This window comes from Onychostoma macrolepis, chromosome 14, assembly GCF_012432095.1.
Source record: "Onychostoma macrolepis isolate SWU-2019 chromosome 14, ASM1243209v1, whole genome shotgun sequence".
Classification (NCBI taxonomy): domain Eukaryota; kingdom Metazoa; phylum Chordata; class Actinopteri; order Cypriniformes; family Cyprinidae; genus Onychostoma; species Onychostoma macrolepis.
Window position 1 is genome coordinate 24,987,644 of NC_081168.1, and position 18,338 is coordinate 25,005,981.

At 37.2% G+C, this 18,338-nt stretch overlaps 1 protein-coding gene across 2 annotated transcripts; it reads right to left on the minus strand.

The window, feature by feature from the left end:
* Nucleotides 1-809: 809 nt before the first annotated feature.
* On the minus strand, nt 810-18,106 carry rnf20 (ring finger protein 20, E3 ubiquitin protein ligase). 2 transcript variants are annotated; one of them, XM_058798530.1, is made up of 22 exons: nt 17,942-18,106; nt 16,594-16,778; nt 16,269-16,337; nt 15,637-15,735; nt 15,398-15,545; nt 12,935-13,120; nt 12,741-12,856; nt 12,519-12,665; nt 9,606-9,680; nt 8,914-9,033; nt 6,697-6,876; nt 5,518-5,653; nt 5,302-5,423; nt 5,068-5,224; nt 4,274-4,538; nt 4,050-4,167; nt 3,751-3,900; nt 3,451-3,663; nt 2,892-3,017; nt 2,640-2,780; nt 1,597-1,701; nt 810-1,510 (listed from the first exon to the last, which is right to left on the minus strand). In XM_058798530.1, the coding sequence occupies exons 2-22, from the start codon at nt 16,753-16,755 to the stop codon at nt 1,334-1,336; spliced, it is 3,012 nt and encodes a 1,003-aa protein (XP_058654513.1). In that variant the 5' UTR covers nt 16,756-16,778; nt 17,942-18,106; the 3' UTR covers nt 810-1,333. The 2 variants fall into 2 exon arrangements, with proteins under 2 accessions (XP_058654513.1, XP_058654512.1); XM_058798529.1 differs by having other exon boundaries at nt 5,302-5,444.
* Between the last annotated feature and the right edge of the window lie 232 nt (nt 18,107-18,338).

Consider the following 18,338-nt stretch of genomic DNA (forward strand, 5'->3'; position numbering starts at 1 on the left):
AACAATACAAGGATTGACATGTTAAATAAAAAAAAGTTTTATTAAAATAAAATAAAAAGTTGAACTGACCAAAGTATTTAAAGGGAAAGGTTAGACTAAAAACATACATTTTAAATTTAGATGTTAGATTTTGTTAAACACACTATTGTTTTATCTAGAATTGTTCTAGTTTATACAGAATTTAACGCAATTACATCAGAAGTACCTAATTAAATTACAGACAAATGAAGTGTAATCCCTTACTTTTTCCAAGGGAAAAGTAATTACATCACAGTAATTACTTGATCATGCATTACACCCAACATTGGTAATAATAACATTAAACTTTGCATAATTTGCATGCAACTAAACCCTAAACAAAACCTAACCCTTAAGTTAATGAATTATCACCAAGTACTTGTATTAAGGTATAATTACACTGTAATAAGGACACCTTAAATTAGTGTAACTTGAAACCATATTAGTCATCATAAAATCAATTTTACTAGTCATTAGTTTTCTTTCGTTTTTTTTTACTTTGAATTATTGAGGGAGATAAAAAAAATCTTTTGCATTTAGCCTACTGTTTCTTACCTTTTTTTAAACTAATAAACTTCATATACATTTGCCAATTATTTTCAATTTAAAAACAATGTGGAAAGAAACATGGTTGCAGGTTTAACCTCCACACGGGTTGATTTATGAACCATCACCATTGCATAAAATGCTTAACCTTACATAAATCCAGAAGAATATACTATAAAAATTGTTTAAGCATCAGCTAATCACATTAGTGACAACTTAAATAAAGCATAAACAAACAATGTCAATACATTTCAATATTTTAATGGATTTCAATAAAGCAGTTGCAGAACCATCACTACAGGCAGTCAAAAAAAAAAGTAGACCGTACAAAAATGACAAAACCAGCTGTTCAGCAAACTGAACGCAAATTAACTATTGCCCAGTCGACTAGGCAGTTTGTTTTCAATGACAGGTCTCACTGATGTTGAAGGGTTCACATTGGCTCTGGGTTGTAAATGTAAAGTTGAGGTGGAATGGGAGATCTGGTCGAGGCAGTATTAACTTAAAAGATGTCAGCAAACATTCAGGACACTCCTAGAAGCAAGCAGCAGCATTTGTTGTGAGAAATGTTGGCAAGGACAAACCTGTGGAATGTAGTTCTGCTAAACCGACGCTGGAACATCTACTGAACATTTTGGATGTTTTTGAAGAGAAAACAAGTGGAATGTTAAACTGTTGATGTTCACCCAACGTTACAGGACGAACTCCACCCTCTGAACAATGCTGAGCAACTGGACCAAACAGATGCAGATACCGTGAATCACAAGTCTCATCCGATGTAGATGCGATGGAAATCGTTGGCACCAAACGCGGCATTGCACTTCGGACACTTTCTCTGACGGGTGTCGTAGCGCGTCTTCACGCACTCAAAACAGAAAACGTGGAAGCACTTTGTCAAAACAGCGTCCTTTACACGTGAATTGCAGCATGGACACGTCAACCGGGCCTGTGAAACAGAAAAAAAAAGATCCTTCAAAGACATGAAAACAAAACTCTTTCTGTAACTCCATACAACTGGACAACGTAAATGACCTTGTAGTCATTTATTTCTTCATTCAGGATCTCATCTCCATTTCGGATGTTCTCCGCAGGCTTCTTGGCCTTCTCTATCTTCCTGCGTAGTTTGGATATGTCCTCCTATGAGGTAAAGCAAACATCAGGTTAAACAAAATTGCACAAAATAACCATTTTTACACCTATTCACAAAGTATATCACTTGACCAACTGTATGTAGTTCAACATCATTTAACCCCTGATTAAACTACCTTTCATATTTGCTGAATCAAATCCAATATTTGCTTCTCACTAATTTTGGGGTGCTGATTTAAGGAAATAGTGACTGTTTTGCTCTAGCACGTCACTTTTATTACAAAATATAATACATTTTGTAGCATTTTTGCCATTTGTAAGGTGAAGAGGTCTAGTATAATTCCTTAATCACCAGGAAAACTGCCACAAAGACATGATTCCTATCTTCCTTTGAGCTAGATTACAAGTAGTTGTTCAATTCTCAGATGATTTTAATTTGTATGAATGATTCTGAAGACATGATTTATGCCTAATCTTGATTTTGACTTTTTCCCATACCTTTGCATGTTGTAAGCATATGTAATGACACAATTGGAATACACTGTAAAAAGTGATAAGTTGACTTAACTTAATAATTTTAAGGCAACGGGTTTCCTCAATTTTTTAAAGTAAATAATAATAAAAAAATAAAAAAAGTTAAGTGAACTTGACAATTCAATTGTCAATTGACAATATTTTTTTTTAAATTATTATTTACTTAATAATTTTATAATAATAATAATAATATCATCATTAAAACCAAAACATTCAACATTTGACTACTTTTTTTTTTTGATAAGTGCATTAAAGCTGATATAAACATACATTCATATAGATATATTTTACCGGTATATATTTATTGATATCTTTGAACCTAGTATCCTCAAATGATGTAATATTAGGTCAAATCAGCATCTTTTTTTTTTTTTTTTCAAAATGCTGGGCTGTTACGCATGACATGTTAAGCTGGCATTGAGTTGATCAACGGTTAATCATCATGTACGCACCTGTGCACGTCGGGCATTGAAAGACTCCTTTTCTCGAGAAATGCTGTTCTCAATCACCTCCTCTCTGACCGCACTCAACCTCTGCTGCACCCCCTCCAGCTGAGTGCGCACCTCCTCCGAGAGCAGCACCGACTCCTGCGCCTACAACAGAAGTTTTTTTAATTGCTACTTTCCCCCACATAGTATTTATGATATTGCAAGTACACAAATTGCATATATGTGAGTTCATCTGCAACTGGTATGTGGTTGTACCTTGCGTTTATTCATCTCTAAAGCCTGTGTGCGGAGTCCCAGCTCCCTCTCCGCAGCGCTGATGGTGCCCTGCAGGAGGCGCTCTTTCTCCTCTAGCTTCCGAACCACCTGCAGCTGTGCGTCCACCTAAGAGAAAGAGAAAAATCACATCTTATGTACTGTTCAGTTGCAAATGTGGAGAACAGGAACCAAAGCATATGTGGAGGATTTCAGTCTTATGCTGTATACTAAAGTTTACGTCTGGTAAATTCGGACCTGCAAAGTCATATAGCAAAAAGAGAACTGTGGATGTAAACGTCACATTTCCCTCCTGGATGAAAATCAGACATTGATATTCATTAGCAGAGCTTATATCCAAAGTGACTTGTGGAATGAGGGGTAGTTTACAATAAATTAAATCTCTTTGAGAAATGTATATTCCCTAAAGAAATGTCCATATAAAAATCATGCATTAAAAGGTTAAAAAAAAAAAAAAAAAAAAACCTATGCAACTTCCAAGAACAATTGTGCAATCTGAAGATCATAAAAACAAATCACCACAAAACTCAAGCCCACCCACCTGTGTTTTGAGTGTGAGCAACTGGTCAGCGAGCTCCTCTTTCTCTTCCTTGAGGAGTTTATGGATCTGGTTGGATTTGATGCGTTCACTCATGAGTTTGAAGTTGGCGTCATCCTTCTCTCTGAGCTGCTGCATCAGACGAATGTTCTGCTCCTGCATGTCCTCAAACGCCTGGCCAGTAACATCCATCTCACTCAGCAAAGCATCTTCCTCCTGAGAGACGGAGAGAGAGAGAGTGACCGAATGGGAATTTTCTAGCAGAATGTTTATCATTCATTACTCAGTAAATCACAGCTCTACCTGCTTAGCAAGAGAGACTTTCTTATTGAGTATATCGATCTGCTCCTCCACTGAGCGGATCTTTCTCAGGGCCTCTTCGTCGGCCATCTTCTTTCCTTCCCTCCTCTCCCTCTCCTCCAGATCTCGCACCCGCTGACGGAGCTCCTCGGCCTTGCGCAAACACACACAATATGTGAATAAACAGTTTATGGCTGAACTACTTCGATAAATGATTAATCTGTTGATAATTTCAATTAATCTGATATTCTAAAATGTTGTGCTTCCAACAGTGTACAAATTGAGCTCTATATGGTTTCTACCTCTGACTTTGCCTTCTTCTCCGCAGCCATCAGTTGTACTTTATCTCTCTGTTCTTTCGGTGCTGAGCGGTACATATCCAACAACAGCTTCATCTCCCTCTGGGACTCTTGGGCTTTCCTGTATCATAATCACATCATTACTATCAGCTTCCTTATTATCATTATTAGCACTTCCCACAGTCATTTTCACCATTATAATCAACATATCAAGCAGAATGACTTACTTTAGGTCCACCCGCACTATTTTCAGCTGATCCATCTCCTTGCGTTTGGGTCCTCCAATCACAGAGCAGCGTTCAGCTGCTAGGTCTTCTGATTGGCTGGTGCTGGCTTTCTCTCTCTCTTCTTTCACTGCTACGCCTCCAGTACTCCCACGAGTCACCCTCTCTCTTTCTCTCTGCTCCTTCTCTTTCTCCTTTTCTTTCTCTTTTTCCTCCTCTTTCACTACGGTCTCTGTGTCTGTACCTGGTTCAGTCTTTACTGTTACACCTGAAGAGAAAATATGTAAATTCTTAAAATAGAAGAAAAAGATAAATCCAACTATAACATCTCTACAATATAAAACAATATAGCGCATGTAATTAAAGCTGCACCACACGGGGGAAAAAAACAGACATTGCTTGTTTTGTTCAAAACATACAGGAGGATATTTTTACAGATATGAAAATATTCAGCAATTTTCTAAAGATGTCTTGAGAATGATTAGGGCAATTTTGTTAATAAGAATTTTGTTTGCACAGAAAATAAAAATCATAAAAAAATGGAAAAATGTCTGAGAGTAAACAATACTTTTGGGGTTGAACGATTTGGGATTTACTCTTTACAAATATCAGCCCAACGTGATTACAATTGTCCGCCATGTGAAAATCTTAGTTTGACTGTTTAGAAAAGTAACAAACCTCTTGTGACCAAGCTGCACCATTTGATTTACCCATATCCGTAACACAAATGGTGCAGTACAAAATTAACAATGTTAATAACTTGGCAAACACCATCAGGTAAAGATAAGAGTGTGTACCAGTGGTGCTGGATGTGGCGGAGCCGCTATCTGGCTCAGTCTTCATAGTAACGTCACCCGTCGGGGCAGGTGTGTGTGGAGAGGCGGTCTCTTCCTTCACATCCATCTCTGTGCTGGACTGTGATTGGACAGCAGCATTACCTTTGGCAGCACGCAGCTATAAGAGAGGACAGAAACTTCAGCAACTTTTATTTTTAACAAAACATATTAAAGTCAGTAAGTTTGTGCTCTAACCTGGTTGAGCTCTTGCTGAGCCTCTCTCAGTCTGAGTTTATATTTAACCACCTCTCCCTTCAGCTGCTGGTTATGATTCTGCAGTGTACTGATCAAATGTCTCATCTCACGGTTTATTGGGCCTGAGAAAAAACCAGAGAGCACTACAGAGTCACTCCAAAAGCTGCTCTGAGCAAAAAGACCAAAACCATTATCAAGAGAGCAGAACAAATTTACCTGCTTGTTCATTAGCAGCTAACGTCTGCTCAAATTCGATCCTGAGCATCTCGTACTCCTTGCGCACTTGTGCTAACGTGTCTTCCAACTGAATCACTTCAGTACGAACCTTACGCTGCAAGGACACCTCGTCATTCTGATATAAACACATAAATTAACATCTGACTCATGCTTTAATGACAATAACATCCACAAATTGTGACCCATCACTGAGGTGTACAACCAGCCAACCTCTGTATATGAGCCTGCATCATCTAACATCATTGAATTCACTGTTTATTCACAATATCAATCCATGTTAGAGGTCTGCAAGCCCGACGGGACCCGACACGCTGAGTCCATTCGGGCTCGGGTCGGACACATTTAGCTTCTCTCCTTTTACTGTCCCCATATACGCACAGAGCACACATGGCTAGTGTATGAAATACTGATTATATAACAAATATTATACATCGCCTACACAATATGCAATGCATATTCGCATGCATTAGCATACACACATTTTTTCTTTATTTTATACAAGCACGTTTTGTTGATATTGTGAGTGCACACAAATAAAAGTTGACTCTTTACAGTTCCGAACAATGTAGCCTATTACTCTTACCTTTATTAGCAAAAATAACAGCGTATTTTGAAATGTTTCCAATGCAAGTGATTGCTCTGGTGCGTCCCATAAAGCGCGCTTCAGCTTCCACTCTCCATAACAATTGACTGGATATGCGTCAGTGCACATTCATCTTGGTTAAATGTTTAAACTAACATTGTGGAGGTGTTTTATAACTATAGATTTAATTTTAAAGTCGTGATGATTTGAGAAGGCTAAATTGATCAAACATAGGCTATTATCAACTCTGTCTGCCGCTGCCGGTGGGTCGTTACTTTAAAAACAAAAGCTTACATTTAACGAATAAAAAAAATGCTCCAAACGTTTTTCTAAATTAACTTAATAAAATAACAAAATGAAATACAATCACTTTGCCATTTCATACAAAACTGAAGTATTTTAATAGCTGAAAAAGTAGTATAAGCTGTTTTGGGAGAAGGGGAAAAAAAGAAGGGCTCGGATCGGACTCGGGCCCAGAATTCTGATAAGCTGTCGGACACGGGCTGGGCTTAGGGCCTGAGTGTCTTGGGCCAGGGCCTAGATTTTAGGCCCATGCAGGGCTCTACTCCATGTACCTCCATGTGGTCCAGCTGGCGCAGGCGGGCAGTCCTGGTTGTGTTGAGTCGAGCTTTGGTCTCGTCCAGCTGAGATTTCAGCACCAGCGATTCATTATAGAGCACAGAGAACTGAGACTGAAGACAGCGATACTCTGCGCTGTCTCTGGCCACCTCCTCAGCCCTGGACAACAGCTCCACCTGACAAGAGACAACAATGCAAGTCTTATTAGTGAATCTGAATGATTCTAACAGCATTATTCATATAAAGTGCACTACCGTTCAAAAGCTTGGGGTCAGTATGATTTTTCTCACCAAGAAATCTCTTACAACTACATTTATTTGAGCAAAAATACAGTAAAAACAGTAATATTGTGAAATATTACTACATTTTAAAATAAATGTTTTCTATCTGAATACATTTTTAAAATGTAATTTATTCCTGTGATGCAAAGCTATACTTTCAGCATCATTACTTCAGTCTTCAGTGTCACATGATCCTTCAGAAATCATTCTAATATGCTGATGCTGATTTGAAGAAACAATGTTGAAAACAGTTGTGCTACTTAATATCTTTGTGGAAACCATGATAGTTGTTTTTTTTTCAGGATTTATTGATGAATAGAAAGTTTAAAAGAATAGGATTTATTTGAAAAAGTACAAACATTTATAATGTTACAAAAGCTATTTATCACTTTTGATGAATTTAAGGCATCATTTCAAATAAAAGCATTCATTCTAAAAAATAAATAAATAATCTCTAGGGCTGCCCCCTAATAGTCGACTAATCGTTAGTCGACCAGAAGAGGCTTGGTCGACCAAAATTTCATTAGTCGCAGAAGAAAAACAAACAAACAAAAATCCACAGGCAAAGTCACGCAGTTTGTGACGGACAGATCATTAACGGCTGGTCTATGGTAATACAGTACATCGGGCAGGACATCCAAACGCTTGCCATTCATCCACCACAAATGGCTTGTCATCTGAAATATGTTAGTATTAGCAACTTTACATGGCCGCTCAATCTAATGATAACCTAGAGAAATGTGCGCTTTTGAAGTGTCTGTGTGGAGAGTGAAAGCTGAACAGTAGCGCTTGCTGCAGTACAGATGGAGGTGCCGTTGTGCTCACTTGCTCTACAGATAAGAGTAATACAGCTTTCAAATCTGTAAAGATTCTACGTTTATTTGTGTGCACTCACAATAAAAACAAAACATGGCGCTTTTGTAAAACAATGAAAGCAAACAGGATGCGCTTTCTGCCGTCTCGGTCTCTGTGAACTTGAGCGTGAACTCCCTGTATATCTTTGCCTTACAGACATTAAAAATATATCTATAAAGAGTGAAATGTCTACTTTCAAATGAACCAATTCAAATGGAAAACAAATATTCTCAGATTATGTAATCCGTATGAAACATGCATACAGGCGCATACACTACTGCGGAGATGACAAGTCAGTGTCGCCGACTTAAACTCGTGCTTGCTTTGTTTCGGTTTAAGAGATGATCAATAAATTATTAAAATGTTAATGCAGTTTTTCCCTGACACATTCATAATTATTACTTCTGCCGGTGCGCTGTGGCAAGCTTTATGCATGTGCTTGAACGCTTATTAGGCTATGTAGGCAATTAAAGACTTATTATTATGATTTAAATGGTTTATTAATAAACGTGCGATTAGTCGACTAATGCTTAAAATGAACGACTACTAGTCGACCAGAAAGATCCTTAGTCGAGAGCAGCCCTAAATCTTACTAACCCCAAACAATCAATATTTTTGCAGTTTATTTGACTTGGTGGCCTTAATATTATGGTCTAAGAATGCTTAAAAAACATAAAATGCGATATATTTCATTATTATATTACTGCTACCACACAATTTTTACATTCTTATTCATTTCATTAAACAATTCCATTTCACATTTATTTTATATAATCTTTTGTTATTACTATTCAACAATTATTTTTCATTACAGGAAGCTGCAGAAACTTCCACTGATACTAAAGAAGTGTTTTAAAGAAGTATCTGTGTCGTCAAGTGTTAGCGGATAAGGAGCTTTCTTTCAAGGACAAGATATGAAAGTGTGGGGTTTGTAATTTTCCACTCTGAAGAGCTGAACAGTTGACTGCCTCTGAACATCAGATTTAATCTGGTATTGCCTGAACAGAAGGCAATACTCACGATAAACATAAGATGGGTCTAACAAGTTAATGGTGTATGTGGTCTCGAGGGCTTTACCTTCATGTTATTGTTCTCCTGGTAAACCGTCTGCAGGTCCTGCTGGAGCTTCTGGAGCTCACTGAGCCGATTCTCCGCCAGCTCCCTGTTCTCCTCCAACTCACTGTTCATCTCCTCAAACTAATAAGAGACGAGAAAGGATTTAATGGTGTATTATGCATCAATGTTAAGACATTGTACAGGTACCCTTATATGATAAGCAAAACACTTTAAACAACAAAACATTCTATAACAAAATCATTTTGCCAAGGCTCTACCAATGTCAACAATATACAGGTGCATCTCAAAAAAATTTTAATATCATGAAATTTTTTTTATTTATTGACAGAAATTAACATTTTTGTTCAAGAAGGACACACTAAATTGCTTGGAAGAGAGAGAACAGACACTTACAAAGTTTTTACTGTGTTTTTAATCAAATAAATGAAGCTTTGGTGAGCTTAAGAGACTTCCTTCAAAAATATTTTAAAATCTTAAAGACCCCAAACTTTTGAATGATAGAGTACATTTGCTAGAGCTGAAAACATATATAAAAAAATATATGATGCACCTGCTTGAAGACTAAACAACCCCAGTGCTCAACTGAAGGATTCTACAGTGTGCAAATAGCTGCTTGCTTCACGTTTACAGTGAGATTCATTCACACCAAGTGCAAATATTAACACTAAATGTTCATATGACTGGCCATTTACCTTTCTTTTGTTAATCGTGATGGTTCCACATACACTGCTTGCTTCGCCATACACCTTATAACCTTTACTGGTTACCTGGTTATGATGGAAAAGCACAATATCAGTTATGACACATTGTAAAACAATAAATATACTATGTCTTGGGTTTAGTATTACAAATAAGTTCACCCTCAAGAGCATCTTGATATATCGCAGTGGCTTTTTCAAAAATCCATTGTCATTTGCTATTATTGCAGTAACTAGATTACTAGTAACTGACATTAAATTAAAGTCTGTATTATCTATAACAGTAGACTAAATAGCTGTTTGGCTATTTCTTATGGTTATTTTTGTCCCACATACTGCCAGCAGAAAAGGAAAGCCTGGGATGAAAGATGACAATGATTTTTGTTCTTTGGAATAACATGCAGAAATCAATCGTGTGTATTAAAGTCACAATGTAATGGAAGTAGGCCTTTTCTTCTGTATTGTGACGTATATCTGAGTGAACCAGATTCTTGGAAAAGAAAGAAAAATATAGGATAGGAACTCTGTTCAGTTCATTGGTTGTTGATTGGATGGAGGGAGATCTGAATGCAAGATTACAGTCGATTGTAAGAGAGGGGTAGAGTTTAAGTGGACAAAATGATTGGAGAAGTCTGGCGTTTTCACAAGATGATTTATGTTATGACATTGTTTTGTAAATATTATGAGGTCAAAAAAAAAAAAAAAATCAATGAATATAAGATCAATAACATGCATTTACAAAATATTTAGGGTGAAATTCCATTTAAAGTGCCCCTTTTATGGATTTTTGAAAATTACCTTTCATGCAGTGTGTAACACAGCTCTAAGTGAATGAAAACATCCTGCAAAGTTTTACATCTGAAAGTGCACCATGTATAAAGTTATTAGGTGCGTTCGACTTGAAGCACGGCTACAGACGGCGATCAACGAGAGTAGCCGCTTGCAGTCAGGGGCGGAGTTGAAAACAGACACGTCAAGCCGGACACTTTCTGCTCCCGTTAGTGACGCTCACGCGGTGCTTGCATACTCTATCACAGATGAAATGAATAAAATGCAATATTTGTCAAATACACAGACGTTTCAGAAACGTTTTCATAAGCAACAGAAACACTTTTTATATACTGCTTAATACAGCGCCATCTGTTCAAGAATAAAGTTCAACGTAAATATATACTATTTAAATACTAATAAAGTGGGGGTATATACATATATATGCTTTCATCAGTGTTTTATGATAAACGTGACTCAATATAACATTGCGACTACAGTAAAAAAGCTTTTACTGTTCAAAAAACACAGATTTATGAGCAGCATTGGATTTGAAGATGTTAGAAACACACGTCATTGTTGTCATGTGGTGAATTTGGCCAATCGTGAAACAGCTGTGTCATCATCAGCGCTCCTGCAGTCGCTCTGAAAAAGCTGCTCCAGCTGAGTCAGCCGGCTGCTCTCGAAACGCTCTTGCGGTACTCTGATGCCACACGTGACAGTGACGTGGCATCGGCGCCAGTTCAAGTCGGACTAAATTTCTAACCGGCATGCACTGCTTCAAGTCAGCCGCCGATCGGTCTGCGCAGTGCTGCATGTTTTTAAAACGAATCTTAAGCCGTTCCATGTTGATGTCAAAATGAAACATTAGCATATTGCCCGTCCACTTGTTGACACTAGGTGCCGATTTTGGGGCATTAAAAATAGCTGTTTCCCTGGTAACGGCTGTACATGAAATCGACCAATCGGACCAATCACCGCAGATTAGCATCACGCAAAGGAGGGGTTTGGAAAAATGAATCATTGAGCGAATCGTTTGGGAGTCGTTGAGCAAATAAGGTAAAAATAAATGCATATTATAAGAAAATGAAAGGTTTTTTGACCTTCCATGCATGTCAACCTATTGTTGGGGACTCCCAAAACCAAAAAAAGAACCTTTCATAACCCATAATAGGGGCACTTTAACACTTTAAAAGAGTCATGAACTGAGAAACCAGGTCATTTTAAGGTCATTGTACTATAAAAACATCCAGTAAGTTTCAGAACTCAAAACTTTGGCATTAGTCTAAAAACAGCTTATATTGAAGGCAGTCTGCCAAAACAACAGCTTTTGTAATATTCCTATCTATGATGTAATAGTGTGGATAAACCCCGCCTATGCAGAAGAAGATCGACATCACTGCCTGTTTAGCCCCGCCCAACGATTCGCACATAGTGTTTACCAGAGAGGTGAACGTGCAGGGCTACGCATAAACAAAATGATAAAGATGGCTCTGAAAACAACAGGACACTCTGCAGAGCCAATTTGTAGGAAAAACAGTGTTTGCGTTGCCTTCCTTCTGATCCCAACATTAGGAATGTGAACTTGAATGAACTTTATTTTTAATGAAGTTCTTGACTGCATCAGTAAGAACTCGGTTCTTTGTTTGTTACATTTTACAGCAAATTCGTTTACAATTACCCATTGCGTTAGCGACACAACGCTCAGTCCTTTATCTCAGGGAACTGAGGTTACATCAGTATCCAGAGAGACAATTCGACGCGGGATTTAAAAAAAAATTGAAACTAAATGATGCTGTGTCGACTATATTGGATCCGACAGTGTGAGTAACTGTTTTCATTACGTGCTCACTATTGCTTTGTCTCTTCTTACGGATCGTTTGAGACGTACAGTTATTTATGTGTTTTAAACCTAAATCACAGCGATGTCCATCTATGAGGAATGAATGTACGCGGTTAGCCAATCATAGCAGTGGGTGTTTACTTCAGAGTCTACAATCCGCCACACCTATTAAAACACAGCGTTCTGATGAGGGGGATAAAAGCGGGACAGAAAATAGCCTATTACTTCTAAATTATGATGTTTTTTGGATGTAACATTTTTTATAACATTGACTTTGTAAGGCAAAAACCACTTACCCTTTCCAGCACCTCTACAAGGTGTGCGTTGAGCCGGTTCTCTCTCCGTCTGATTTTCTCCATGTCCCACTGAAGCTCCTCAATGAGAACCTGCAGCTCACTGATCCTGTTATCAGCACGATTCGCAGCACGGCCCAGAGGACGAGACTAAACACACATACATAGTGAGCACTCAATATGACACTGTTACCAGATAAACATGTCAACAAATCAACTACCAACCTCGCTGGTCATGTGACTATGCTTCTGCTGGAGGCTGTCGGTCAGCTGGCGGAGACGTTCATTTTCATTGGTCAGGAGGGTGTTGAGGCGGTCAGCGACATCCCAGAGACTGCCATCTGGAGGAAGTCACAAGAATATGCATATTAGACACTGAATGAACAGCAAGTTAAAACGTGATTCGTTGTTTGTCTCACCTGTTCCAGACTCCACATCTTTCTTTAGTTGGTCTACCGTGTTCTTCAGGTTCTCGTAGATTTCTACCACACGTCTGGCCTGTTTGCAGCTGGACTCCAATCGCTCCTGCAGCTCTGCGTCTATCTCCTCACTGCTGCTGCTGGCCAACATGGCCAGAAAAGAGCTTACTCCCTCCCCCTGTTGACCTGCATGAAACATTACTGTTATCATCAAGTAGCTGCATCTCAATTTGCACATTGTTAATGTTACTGCTGCAGCTGCTATTATTATCATATAGTTGCATTCAATTTGCACATCACTGTAATGTTATTTTGCACATAAGTTACTATTGTACACTTGCACATACAGATGTACATAGTCTAAACTTTCTATATCTATACATATTTTATATTTCTACTTCTGCTGCATAGTTTTATTTAACATTTTATACACACATTATGTTTGTGTGTGTATGTGTTATTTTATTTTTTACATAGTTTTTGCACGTGTCTTGGCATTAATTGTGGACAGTAAAGAAAGAATTTCATTGTAAAGGGAAACCTGTTTTTCTCATTGTGCACATGACAATAAAAACTTTGAATCTTGAATTACAACAAAAACATATTTCCATCCAAGTTAGAGGCAAGACTAGACCCACAAAAAAAAAAAGAAATAAAAACTATAAAAACTTTGAATCTTGAATTACAACAAAAACATATTTCCATCCAAGTTAGAGGCAAGACTAGACCCACAAAAAAAAAAGAAAAAAAAATTGGATCTGGCTATGGGGGAGAAAGGCTGTCCATTTGAATGAAGAGGAACAGAGAGAATACTGAATTCATTAAAGTATTCTAACTCTGTGAGGCTCTACTGAGTATCTGCAGTTTCTAAAATCAAATTTAAGACTTTTTGCAAAAATAAAATTAATGGTCAAGTCAAGTCACCTTTATTTATAAAGCGCTTTTAACAATACAGATTGTGTCAAAGCACTTAACAGTATCAAATTGGAGGATAGAGTGTCAGTAATGTATAATGACAAGATTAAACACTCAATTTTCAGTTAAAGGCATTTCATTATTGAATTCAGAGATGTCATTGTCTAGCTCGGTTTAGTTTAAATAGCATCTGTGCAATCAAGTCGGCGATAATCGCTAGAAATTAAGTGTCCCCAACTGAGCAAACCAGTAATACCTTATATCTAAAGAGAACAAACCGATAATACGTTTCTCTCTGGGACACACATTCAACTGCAAAACAGCTTGAATTTATTCTGCAAATGCGTTTCCATCTCCTATTATTCACATTAACTCTTTTTCGCACAAGTCAAAAACCACCTCAAGCGACCGCAAAAACTTTTTTGCACATTTCCTCGAAATTTGGCATTTCCATTACTCGTTTCTGATGCGATGCTTTAAAAACAGCGTGATGGAAACACAGCTAGTAGTTCATATGCAATCACTTGTCATAAACAATGTTGGGCAGTAACTAGTTACAAGTAATTTAGTTACTGTAATATTATTACTTTTTGCAGTAACTAGTAGTGTAACTAATTACTTATAAGATTTCAGTAATATCACAGTTACCATCCATTAAACAGCTTAGTTACTTTTAATAAAACATTACACTTAGATGTCTCAACCCCGCTGATTTAAAATCCAACAATCAAATAATTCCTAGATTTATTTTCATAATTTTCACGACTCGCACATGCATGTGCATTATTCCAGCAGGCAAGCTTGGAATATAGAAAAGCTTACATTCAGCAGATAGAAATATTGCATTATATTGATTTTGTCAGGAAAAAGATGATCTGAACACTTGTGTAAGTTGTGGCTGTACTTTACTCTGGCATTACATCCCTCTAATTAAAAATCTTTATGGAAAATTAAACAGTTTCTTACAAACTTATGTGATTTGATAAAATACATTATGAAATATAAACGTATATGGGTAATGGAGAAATTACAATTAGCTTCAAGCTACACATGACAATTAATGAGATGAATACAACACTTCTACTTGAATGCCACTATCAATCACTATTGAGTGTTTGTAATAACTTCTGACTGCGATCCAATGTGGATTTTGGTCAAATGATGAGGCAGAAATATGTTAGTAACATTCTAGAAGAATTTTATCTGGTACACTTACACTTTAGTAGTGTAACTAATTACTGTTGCCAGAAAGTAATAAGTAAAGTAACAATATTACTTTTGAAAGGAGTAACTAGTAATGAGTAATATATTACATTCTTTGAGTAACTAGCCCAACACTGGTTATAAATGTGCAGTATTTAGTGATTGCGAACAGCTCTGAAACCATAAATGCAGCCCTGACATTTATTTTCTTAAATCACAGCCTTGTAAAATTTAACTAGATCAAGACATTAGGTTTGAGACAAGCTATTTTTTTTCCAAAATAGTAAGAAGCATTTGACAGATTTGTGCAATCTGTTGATTTCCATCTACAACAGTTTTTGGTACCTCTGTCTTTTGCTCTCTCCTGGTTGGAGTCTCCATCCGGTTCTGGTGTTCCAGGTTTTAAGCTCCGCCCTTCAGGAGGTTGGCTTTCCACAGGCTCGCTCCCTGATTGGTCATAGCGACGCACAATTAACCGCACATTTTCATCGAACTGGAAGAGAAAGGTGGAATAAAAATCAAGATTAAAAATGGTTGCATTTGAGAGAAATGAAACTTCAAATTATATATAAATAAAATATTACCTGGTTCCAGTATCTGTTTAGAATCAACAAACTCGCATCATCTGTCGCCTGACGAGTCTCCAACCTCTCAACTCTCTCTCTCAGTTCATCCTCAATCACCTACAGCAACACAACAACATCAGTCTATGTCTGCATGTATACATGTGTCTGTATCACTGATTCCTGCAACATTTTTCAGTGGAAAATCACAATGTATAACAATAATGGTTTAATAAAACATTATATGGTCCATTCAAAAGTTTGGGGTTGATCAGATTTTTGAAAAGTCGTCTCTTATACTCATGAAGGCTACATTTATTTGATCAAAATACAGTAAACACAGTAATCTTGGGAAATAGTATTATATTTAAAAATAACTTTTTGAATATATTTTAAAACAATTAATTTCTGTGATGCTAAATCTGAATTTTCAGCATCATTATTCCAGTCTTCAGTGTCACATGATCCATCAGAAATCATTCTAATATGCTGATTTGCTGCTAAAAAAAGATTTCTTATTATTATCAATGTAAAAAAAACAACAACAACAAAAAGTAGTTTCAGGATTCTTTGATTAACAGAAATTTCAAAAGATTCAAAAGCATTCATTTAAAACACCACACATAAATATAAATATAAAGGTCTGTATCTACCTGTCTTTGGTCAAGGGACTCTCCCAACTTCCTGTTTTTGATCTGCAGAGCTTTAATATCTTGTTCTTCCTGCAAGAACGAAATACAGTGTCAATGGGAACCAAATGATAAGGGACCAGATTCAGAAATCAGTTTTAAGATCCACAATTCATAAATGAAAAGATTTAGAATTCATTTTTCCATAACAATGCCACACATTCATATAACAGAGGAATTCAAACGACTGACACAGAAAGGTTCAGGACAACAAAAAGAAAAACATTGGGGCAACACAAAAAAAACAGAATGCTCAAATCAAACATAAAGATCCCAGAAAGCATCTCACCTGGTTGGATCCTCCTCCCAGTTTGATGACCGTTTCTACAGCAGTGCTTCCTCCAGATCCAGTGCTCATACCCTCTCCATCCTCACCGCCCTTCTTCTTCTCTGGAGGAGCGCCGAGGGTGGCAGAGTTGCCGGGGTCACTGGGGCGCTTCTGACCTGACATCACGCACCGGCGACAGGACCTCACTGTGGAACAGGGTGAGAGACAGACACCATCAGAAATCATCACAAAGGTACTGAATGACTAGAAAGTGCCAAGCATCTGTATTGTTACTGAATTGTGTTACAATAAATGGCCTTTACACAGTCAATATAGAGCAGAGAAACTCCCTGACGATTAAGAGAATCAAGAAAACAGGGAAAACAGGTCTAGGTTTACATTTACATTTAGCAGACGCTTTTATCCAAAGCGACTTACAAATGAGGACAAAGAAAGCAATCAAAATCAACTTGCAAGATTTTTTGTTGTTGTGAATTTTATAATAAATAAAAAAGAAAACAAATAGATAGAATAGTGTTAGAAAACAAATAGAGTGCTAGTCTTAAAGGGTAAAAGTTTGTTTTTGTTTTTAAATAAAAAAGAAAACAAATAGATAAAATAGAATTAGAATAGAGAGTGCTAGAGTTAGATAAAGATGGAACAGATGTGTTTTTAGACATTTCTTGAAGATAAGATACGCTGGCTAATAAAATAATAATAATTGTTGTTATTATTATTGTTGTTGTTTTTATTATTCATGTTGCATAACAAATACAATGGTTGTTTATCAATAATATTTTAAACCCTTACATTATACTAATATTTAAATATGCCTGACAGAGGAATCTACAGATTTTAGTTCTTTACTTCTAGTTTAGTTGTTTTCTTTATTTGTTATTAATTATAATAGTAATATAACATTTTCATTAGTAGTAGTGGTACTAATATTAAAACAGAACTAAACATTACACTAAACCTAATCTGTTTAGTACAAAAGTACTAGTAGCACGGTACAGTTATATCATATGGTATCTGATCAGTATCATATGGTGAAATCATGGTACCTTAATAAATACCATGGTACTGAATGGTATACATATTATTTCTGAGAATAGAATGGTAACTTATTTTATTGTTAAGGGACACATTAACACACACAGACGTAGCCGTCATTAATACGTTATACAGTTACGCAAATGTAAGAAAACATATTATTTGTAGTTAAACTGCGGCGAGCCGGTGTAAACCCGAGCACAACACCGATCTACGAAAACACTGAGAGCCTACGCCTCTCCGCGCTCAAAACTCGCTGTTCATCGTTTAATAACGCTCTATAGAAGTAGGTTTCGCACTTGTGTTAATTTCTTACCTAATTTTGATTTCTACTGACAGTGAAATGGTTTTGAGGATGTAGCTGTTGCGCTTCATGCAGCGGCCGAGCCTCCCCCGGAAACACAGCGCTGCTTCTCTTCTGCTGCTGATGCTGCGCCCAGAACTACAGCGCCGCCCCTCGGCGGAGGGACTGATTACAGCATGGATTACAGCGCTACGCGGACCGTTGGCTAAACGTCTTCTTCTTCTTCTTCCTTGATGTTTAACGGCGGTTGGCATCCAACTTCAATGGTGCATTACCGCCACCTACTGTACTGGAGTGTGACAGAGATAAACTATATAAATGTAGAAGGGAGACTTTCCATCACTCTTCTCACCCCTCCCCTTATAATAATTTCCAAAACTGTATTCTATATCCTATTTACTATACCAGT